Raw genomic sequence first — 9,649 nt, forward strand, 5'->3', positions numbered from 1 at the left:
CATATATATATATAAACGAAAAGTGGGTGTTTATATAGTTATTCTCATGTGCGAGTATACTCTTTTTTTTTTTAATGAAAACACATATTATTAAACTGTATAATTTAATTAAGTGAATTTTCAATACACTATAAAATTATGAAATTAAAAAATATATCCTTATAAAAAAAATTAGGACGGTACTAGAAAAAGGTGACACTAAGTCACTAACACGCGCACACACATCAGATATGGTACAAGGAATAGGTGGAAGGTATCTGGCGTACCAATCATGTAGATATTATATTATATTTTAGGGGAGAAGATATAGAGGAGCCTCGATTCGATTGAATTTGCTTGTCCTCCTCCCATAACGGAATTCACACGCGCCAGACGCAAATGTAACAGAAAATAAAATATATAACGGCAAAACGACGCTCTGCAGAAAGAAAAGAGAGGAGGAGGAGGGAAGAAACGAAGACCAAAAAAGAAAAGAGGGAGAAAGGAGAGGCTTGACTTTAGTTATATTATTATTTGCCCCCTCAAAACGGAGAGAATAGACCTTGGTAAGACCCCGCTTGGGCGGGTAACCGAACGGAGTACGTTGTAAACCGCGTTCTTGAATCAAACCACCTCCTCCGCATCCAATTCCAGTCGTTACAAATTCAAAAACACAATGCGTATCATTTGCTCCCATTTTCTTCCTCCTCCCTCGTAATTGAAAGAAAAATAATGATAGTGTCTGGCCAGCATGCGTTGGCTTCACAACATCTCTTTCTCCTCTGCACCTTCATCGTCCTCCTCTTCTCCCGTCTCCGCCTATTCTTCTCGCGCTAAACGAGATTTTTTCTATTTGAAAAATAGTCGAAAAATTCATTTTAAAAATCTCAACAGCAATAATAATAACAACAGCAGCAACAGCAACAAAAAGAATTCGCGGGGGCCGAGGTTGACGAGGCAGAAGAAGCTACGGCATTTAAGCGATCAGGAGGTTGTCGGAGTAACGAGATTGGCAAACCCGGATGTTTCGGAGTCGGTATCGTCTAGAGATAATAATAGTAATGATCATTCCTCCTCGGCATTGAGGACGTCGACGTCTTCGCCGGTTCCGTTGCCGCTGCCATTACCCGTGCCCCTTCGCGTGGATGACGAGAGAGACCGTGACGGGCTTTCTGATAGAGATAGAGTAGATTGCGCTGCGCCTGACAGAGTTTCTAATTCTTCCTCTAATTCCCCTATCGCCAGGTTTCCTTTTAATTTCTCTTCTCTTCCCTTCCCTGTTGGTTCAATTCGATAAATTAATTGCGTCAATTTGATTTTGCACTGTACATTCATAAAATAAATTTCTTACTTATGGAATGGGGTATTATTACGCAAGATAATTAGGTGTTTTATGATTTCGAAATTGAAGAGCAGATGCGTGCGGTTATTTCTTTTTCATTTCATTTCTATCTCCTGGCACCTGTGTAATATTTCAAAAATCTTAAGCATTCCAACTATTTTAGATTATTTGAATTTTCATTCGTCGTTCCTACTTCAATAAATATTTTTCTGGCATGTTGTTGATCATATGCATTTTTTGCATTATTGTCCTGTTTCAGCGTGTTTTCTCGCCGTGTTGGGAGGAAGATGCCTGAGTTCTTTGACACGAAGTCATCTAGATCAGTGAATCTAGCGCTGAATTATGTAGAAAGATCTAGAGATAACTTCAGGCTTAATATTCCTGCTAAGAGTGCTCCTACTAGTCCATTCACAAGTCCTGTACGCAGCCCGCAAAGGAGTGTTGGTGGGATGTTTCAATATAAGGTTCCTAATGGAAATCAAGGATGGTCTGCCCCAGAGATGCCAACATTGGATATTCCTGGTCTTCCTCCCCCGGCATTCTTTGATTACACTGTTTTTAGCGCTGAAAGTTCTCCCTTTCACAGTCCTCGAAGCAGAAGTCCATGTCGAAATGCCATAAGCCCAAGTGGACCTTCATCGCCAATTCACTCAAAGTTGTCCCGTGAGAGTACTGTTCGTATTGAAGTTCACCCATTACCTCTTCCTCCAGGAGCAGCTGTGCTTTCACCATCAGCTACTATTCCACAAGTTGCTGCTAAACCTGAACCTTTGCCAATGAATAGTCAATGGCAAAAGGGAAAGCTTATTGGGCGTGGTACATTTGGCAGTGTTTATGTTGCCAGCAACAGGTATACAAGTTCTGAGTATCTTTATGCTAGTTTCTCTATATTGAGACAGCAAACACTCAACTTTGGTCTTTTCTCTTTGACAGAGAAACGGGAGCTTTGTGTGCGATGAAGGAGGTTGATATTTTTCCTGATGACCCAAAATCTGCAGAGAGTATAAAGCAACTGGAACAGGTTACTTTTCAGCATGATTTCATTTTAAATGAACTTAATTTACTACATGCATAAGAGTGATAGCAACCTAGTTGATTATATGGAGCCTACAGAGCACTTGTGGTTTTTATTTTGGGGGTATCTTTTGGTAGACAGTGAAAGATATTTCCCAACTATTCATCTAATCCATCCATTTCTTTCAGGAGATTAAAGTTCTCAGCCATCTGAAGCACCCAAACATTGTTCAGTATTATGGTAGTGAAATAGTAAGCAATCTTCCAGTTTCGTGTTTGGTGTCCTCCCTTATTGGAGCTTTGCTAGAATATCGTCAACTGACTGAGAATTCAATTTTATGCATATGCAGGTTGAGGACAAATTTTATATATATCTGGAGTATGTTCATCCTGGATCGATTAATAAATACGTCCGTGAACATTGTGGAGCCATTACAGAATCAGTTGTGCGCAATTTTACTCGTCATATTCTTAGTGGGTTAGCATACTTGCATAGCAAAAAGACAATCCACAGGTATAAGAGTGTGCTTTGCCGGAGAAGTTGATATTTTTCTCAGCTTACGATTAGTGTGGCAAAATTAAAGTATAGCAACTTTATATGTTTAGTTTTAAGTCAAGTATAGAATGAATTGTAATCATGGTAGCAGGAAAATTGTATTTTATCATGTTTATTCAGAGCCTTAGTGTTCTATTTTTATCTGGAAAACATAGGGACATCAAAGGAGCTAATCTGCTTGTCGATGCATCAGGGGTTGTTAAGCTTGCTGACTTTGGAATGGCCAAACATGTGAGTTTTTAGTAAATTTTTAATTATCTTTATGTGCCAACCCAGAAACATGGTTGTGAACGCATGCCTGTGAGATCTTTTACAATTTAGTTATGTGCAACTGCAGTAACTTTCAAAGGGATCTTCTATTTATTTATTTATATTTTGCTATTTTCTTTTCTCTTCATAGATATTCGGCGAGTTTTATTGACATTTTCTGAAGTGTATTTGTCAAAAATATGTATATTTATTGCTTTTTTTAATGTGATTATATCATTTACTCTGGTGCAAGAAGTAAAGAAGAAATTACATAGCATGCTTGAATATGAAAGGTAGATAAATTATATAGCATGCTTGAATATGAAAGGTAGATAAATTATTTTGTTGTGGGCTCTGCTCTTGTGCCTGTGGGAAAATGTGATGGTATTGTCCTTGTGTAAGTACATGGTTATAGTCCCAATCTAAGGCTTGTGATCTTGTGTTATGAAACCCGTCTTGGGCAGTATTCTCATTTCGTTTGTCTATTACGTTCAAACGCTATTATATTACCAGTCAAATGTTTTTGTGTTACGACTGCTTTACATGTTAGGAATTCATGGGATTATTTGATGAACCCAGCACTTATTCTTTCTGATTCCTGTAATGAGCCAAATAATTTGGAGAATGATTATTTTGATTGGCTGCAAAAACACCAACTACATTATGGTGTCGTCATCATGCTCTTTATGTTGCTGTAATAATTCATAATCTAGAATGTAATGCATTATTTTTTTTTTCTCTCTTCTCACTGGAGCTTGAATTGTGATTCTTATTTGCAGCTTACCGGTCAAAAAGCTGATCTTTCTATGAAGGGAAGTCCATACTGGATGGCTCCAGAGGTACCTGCTAGTAGCTATTTCTACATTTTACTACATAAATTTTTGCAGCCTAGAGCCTCACCTCGCTGAAATAATTATTTTTTTTCCTGTAGCTCATGATGGCTGTCATGCAGAAAGGTAAAAGTTCTGATAGTGCACTTGCTGTTGACATCTGGAGCTTGGGCTGTACAATTATTGAAATGTATACTGGGAAACCTCCCTGGAGTGAATATGAAGGGGTGAGCATCAACTGTTTCTTAAACTTATTTATTCATTGTGACCGGCACTCACTGCATATTTCACTATGCCAAATTGCTATTACTGGCCATTGCTAAGAAAGTAACTCAGGGTTTTGAAGAACTTGGTTTTGCATCATTAAACTTCTTCTTGCTTGCTACTTCTACTGCATTAGTTACTCTTGTTTCCGTCAATCATATCTACTCTTTAGATTTGCTGCTGAAAGGCTTCTTTGCCTGCTAGGAAGAGAATCCTAAGTTTTCTTCCCAACAATAATCCATTTCATTCACCCAAAATTATGAATTATTTAATTTCCCTTTTTACTGGTCTTTCTTTTATCCCACCCTCTGATAAATTGTTTAACATTCTTTTATTGATAAAGGCCGCAGCAATGTTCAAAGTTATGAGGGATACCCCAGCGATACCTGACAGTTTGTCACCTGAGGGCAAAGATTTTCTGAGATGCTGCTTTCAAAGAAATCCTGCAGAGAGGCCACCAGCAAGCCTGTTACTAGAACACCGATTTCTGAAAAACTCGCAACAACCCGATGTCCCTTCCTGCTCCCTGTCGTTTAGTGGGATGCAATTGACAGTAAGCTAAATAAGCCATTCCATTCCACTTCTTTTCCTTCAAATTTCATAGGGATTTTGAGTCCAAAAAAAAAAAAAAAAATTTCATAGGGATTTAAAATGTATTTGTGTTGTCCTGACAGGAGAAACCGCATAGTCCAAGAGAGAAGGCTGACGCTAAATATGATCAAGTGGCAGCACTTTCAAGCTCACGAAGTTCAAGAAAGGCAACTTTGGAAAGGTAGCAGTTCGTTCCTCTTTTATCTTTCCTCTTGCCCCTTAACTAACTGAATCCTCCTCATTCTTCTCAAAATTGTTAATTATTTACTTTTGCGTTATTCTTTTTCTCCAGTGAAAATGGCCGACGATCCCATCTCGAAACTTCCGACTTGACAGTTGCCTCCACTTGTTCTCCACGTTCCACCCTCGAGGCTCTTCCTTGTTTATCTCCTTTGTATTCAGGACCCAGCACCCGTCATAGCAGTGCTTCTGCAATTGTCCTTGGCCTTATTGGTCGGGGTTCCAAAAAGAATCGCGTTGGAAGATGAAACGGAGGAGTGGACGTCTTGCGGCTTAATTTCTCATAGGGTTTGTCAATGACACGGTAAAATACCTTGTTTTAGAGACCGATCGGCGCTGTGTCAGGGTAAACTTGACGCTTAATAGAGTGCTCTATTTGCATCATCTTCATCATGAAAAGGCCCTCGAAGCTTCAAGCACCTTTTGTCCTGGAAGTATGAATATCTAGGTAGCCGGAAAGTAGAAGCAGGTTTTGTCACTACTCACTAACAATGATCTTCTGCAATTATGGAAGTTCATTTTTATGTTTTTTTTTTCTTTTTTTTTCAGGTTAATATTCTTACCTCCATGTACACATTTTGACGGATTCAAAACAAAATTTTCAGAGAATAGGTTAAGTCTCCCATATGTAGTGGTCACTCTTTTTTACGAAGAATCCGATTCGGATGGGACAATCTGAGGGTCTCCATTGTTGGATTGTTCTCTACATATATGTATATAATCTGTATTGTACTTACTATTTTTCACATTGAAAGAAAAGAAAGGAAAAGAAGTTCAAATACCCTATAGAAGTAGAAGCTTTCCCATTTTTCGTGTAATGAAGAATGCGTTATGTGTACATCTGTTGGTGGTGTTGTTATAATGTTATGGGATCCACGGCGGCCCAACAATAATTTTCTATTTTACGAAATCGAAAATGACAAAACTCGTCCTTAAAAAGACGTGCTAGTGCTGGTGCTGGATACATGGTTACGGGTTATTGGTTTGTCATTCTAACTTTTCTCGAAATTCCTCCATTGGAAATGGTATGTGTGGTCCACTGATGGAGTGACACTTGACAATTGCGGTAAGCATTAGCCCATTGGAACTCATGCGTGTTCCACAATTCCACATGCCCCTGCTAAAAGGGCCACATGAGAAACGACCAAGACTCTTTCAAAAAGTCTGAAAGCGATAATAATCCCCCACACTCTTTCCTAGGAAAAAAGAGATCAGATGCCTTACCTCTACGCGGGGGACACGGCTACCATGCAGGGCATAAAATCCCTGTATGGTACAGGGGCTGCCCTTGAGCCGTTGGATTCAGCTTATTTGAATCCAATGGCTGGGGTTTTAGTTTGAAAAAAAAAAGAAAAAAATGAATAAAAGTAGAAAAAAATATGGCAACCGGTTCAACGGGGGTAGTTACAGTACGTAGAAAATTACCGTTGGATTGAATAGAGTGGATCCAATGGCTGAGATTTGTTTTATTATTCAATAATTAAAAAAATTTGAAAAAACAAACCTGTAAAACTGAAATAAACAAAAAAAATCCCCACCACTCACTCACTCACCTCACCGTCACCACTCCCTCACCTCACACACGTCAAACACCTCACCACTCCTCACCTCACACGCGCCTCACCACGGCCATCAACGGTGGCAACTGAAGGAGTTCCTAGGCAACGATCAACGGCGGCACAAGGACAGGCTGATCTCCGCCGTCGGCAACGATCAACGAAGGCAGAAGGATGGGCTGATGTTCTTCGTTGACAATGATCAACGGCGGCACAAGCACAACCCTGTTCCTCGCGCAATCCATCTCCAACGCTAGAATAGCTGTCGTCAAGGGCTTCGGTGGGACGCCACAACTATTGCTCAACCACCTCTGCGCTGCTACTGTACCATCATCTCCTCACCGCACGACATCAGAACTATTGTTCTAGCTTCGCCCCACATTCGCTTTACCACCAGAATCATCAAGCAAAACGTTAGTATTAGATTAGATTTTCTGAATTAATTTATAATTAGGGTTTGATTTGAACTGTATCAAGATATTATTTTGCTAATTTGTAGTTATGTGGTTTTTTTTTTGTAATTAAAGTCTTAATTTTTTCCTTCCAATGGACTTGTGCAGCGATGCTGACGGGTTCAACTGACCGTTCAATTCTGGCCACGGATGTGGAGACTGGAGCCACTATTGCTCGTCTTGAGGATTCTCATGAGTAAGTTCCCATATTTATTTTTTCTCAAATTATTGATCATTAATGGTCCAAGAAATATGGTTCTGATGCTCTGATATGTTATCTATTTGCAGGGATGCTATTTATAGTTTGATCAACGTGACAGAGTCAACTGTTGCCTCTGGCGATGATCAAGGTTGTATTAAGGTGGTTTTCTTCCCCAGTAGCTGCTATGAAACTGGTTTCTTCTCATTTCCTTCTCTTTGAAAGCCGTAACAGTGTTTAGGAAAGTATTGTCATAAGTATAGCGTCTAGCAAATGAATTTCCTGCAAACATAGTCCAATCAGCTATTTACATGATTGAAGTCTACTTCCAATGACATTTGGTTTTCTCCAATGGCTTTTTGCTTATTGGCTTTGAGGTTCTTTAATTATCTTCTTACTTTTGTGATCTTTGATGAATGTAAAATCATTTCTAATTACATTTTATCATTAAATGATATCTAAAGTTCATTGTTTTTATTTGAAAATATTAACATTTGTTTTTTTTATTTGTCTATTTGTTTTTTAGGATATTTAATCACTGTGCTGAATCTGTTTGAATTATTAATTTGCTTTTAAGGGTTCAATTTTTTATTCAACCCACTTATCTTTTTGTTTGATTTTTACTGCATTGGAGGTATGAGATACCAGACAACGTACTCTCTGCAATTCTTTTGACGCTCATAAGGAATATGTTTCAGATATGACTTTTGCAGCTGATGCAATGAAACTGCTAGGAACAAGGTACTTTAATGCTGTTACTCTTTAATGATTCTGCTTTTTTTTCCCTTTCAATTTGAAAAGGTCTTCAGATTGTTTGCTTTCAGCTAGACATCCTGCACACAGTTCCATATATTTATGTGTTTAAATATCAGTTGTTTTGATGAAGGTTGATTTATTATCCTTTAAATGCTGGAAATTTTTTGAACCTGAGAGCTGTAACAGAGCATGATGATTGATTTGGGTTTGATTTTAATTGTTGATTTGGGTATGAATTAAATTTTTTATTGATTTATAGTGTTGGTTTATGTCTTTCCCTTCTCAAGCTTTTGGGCAACAGTGCATGGATCAACAGCAACAAAGAGCAAGGGCTACACAGGCACAGCCTCGGCTTCAGCCTTAGCCTCAACCTGGCGATTTATCTGCTATACTCGGTGTATTCCTCACTTCCATTGCTATTGTCTCACTGGCAAATTCTCTCTTATATCCTAATTCGTGCTTTTACGCATATTTAGTCACTTTCAATCTGGTTTATCAGTTAATGGTGACTTAAATCTTCTTTTTTTAATTGTTTGAGTTGAATCTTGTAGCTCTGTAAATATTAAGTGTTGGGTTCTCATCTGAATAAAGGGCTTTCCTTGGAGTGAAATAGTGAAATGAACAACGATTTCAATTGACTAGTTGTAAAGTTTAATTTTGTCCTAAAATGAGCAGTTCAACAATATATTATCATGGGCAGTGTTTTTACCCAGATTTTGCTTGGTTGCTTGCCTACTAGTGTGAACACTTTATTGCTTTGAAAACTCATTTGCTATATTAATGCTTTGGTGGTAAGTTTCTTGTATGTATATCTGTAGTTATATTATTTTGATTGGAATTTTCTGTATTCAACTCTGAAACTGACTTGCTGGATTTAAGTAATAATTAGTTATTTTAGTGAAAGTTTGAGCATTTGTGTAGGTATGAAAGTAATATTAAGTTCATTTTGAACAATAGGTTGTTTTGATGAATATAGCTTTTGAAAGAATTTTCAAATGATGTCAATGCCGAACAATAGATTGTCATTGCTTCCTGGAAGAATAGACCAATCAAGTTACCTTGTCGTACCTGGAAATTATTCGGAGGGGGCAGAATCTGTTGGATGATGAACTTTGCTGCGGCTTTGTTGCAATTTTGTTGGCTGCAGAATTTTAGGCTTGGCTTCAGTAAATATAGGTTGATATTTGCAAGGCAACTTTTATATGGCTTATGTAAAATTTTTCTTTTTCCATTTACATTGCTGGGTTTCGTTGTAGTTGCTGAGCAAGTGAGAGAACACATTCAATTTTATACAACAATTATAAGTATTGACCATGAGGCAGGATACTGGAAAATTGTTGTGTTATTACCCCTCAATGGTAAAATGATTGCAATTGGTATGGTGATCACAATTGATGACTTTTGAATGAAACCATATGTTTTAATTATTTATTTATCCTGTTATTTATTTTAATATTTCATTTGCATGGATGTTTATTTCACAAGATACTTATTTGAAAAATGTCAAAAAAAAATGTTATATTGCTAAAAAATAAATACGTTGTTAATAAGCTGTGTTGAGCTTTTACTTTAAAACTATTTACCTTTCTTCCTTTTTTTATTTGCCGTAAATTTATGCAAT

At 37.7% G+C, this 9,649-nt stretch overlaps 1 protein-coding gene and 1 long non-coding RNA gene across 2 annotated transcripts; both read left to right on the forward strand.

Annotated features, from left to right (window-relative positions):
• The first annotated feature begins 444 nt into the window (after window positions 1–444).
• On the forward strand, window positions 445–5,335 carry LOC18043935 (mitogen-activated protein kinase kinase kinase 5). The gene is made up of 11 exons (XM_024186374.1): window positions 445–1,224; window positions 1,581–2,171; window positions 2,255–2,342; window positions 2,525–2,587; window positions 2,686–2,849; window positions 3,047–3,122; window positions 3,920–3,979; window positions 4,072–4,197; window positions 4,578–4,787; window positions 4,909–5,006; window positions 5,118–5,335. The coding sequence occupies exons 1-11, from the start codon at window positions 731–733 to the stop codon at window positions 5,311–5,313; spliced, it is 2,166 nt and encodes a 721-aa protein (XP_024042142.1). The 5' UTR covers window positions 445–730; the 3' UTR covers window positions 5,314–5,335.
• A 971-nt stretch (window positions 5,336–6,306) lies between these two features.
• LOC112099275 lies at window positions 6,307–8,750 on the forward strand. The gene is made up of 5 exons (XR_002906066.1): window positions 6,307–7,034; window positions 7,182–7,269; window positions 7,362–7,434; window positions 7,907–8,013; window positions 8,316–8,750. It is a non-coding gene; the product is annotated as an uncharacterized LOC112099275 (long non-coding RNA).
• The last annotated feature ends 899 nt before the right edge of the window (window positions 8,751–9,649 follow it).

Source organism: Citrus clementina, unplaced genomic scaffold (genome assembly GCF_000493195.1).
Source record: "Citrus clementina cultivar Clemenules unplaced genomic scaffold, Citrus_clementina_v1.0 scaffold_4, whole genome shotgun sequence".
In the NCBI taxonomy this organism is placed as follows: domain Eukaryota; kingdom Viridiplantae; phylum Streptophyta; class Magnoliopsida; order Sapindales; family Rutaceae; genus Citrus; species Citrus x clementina.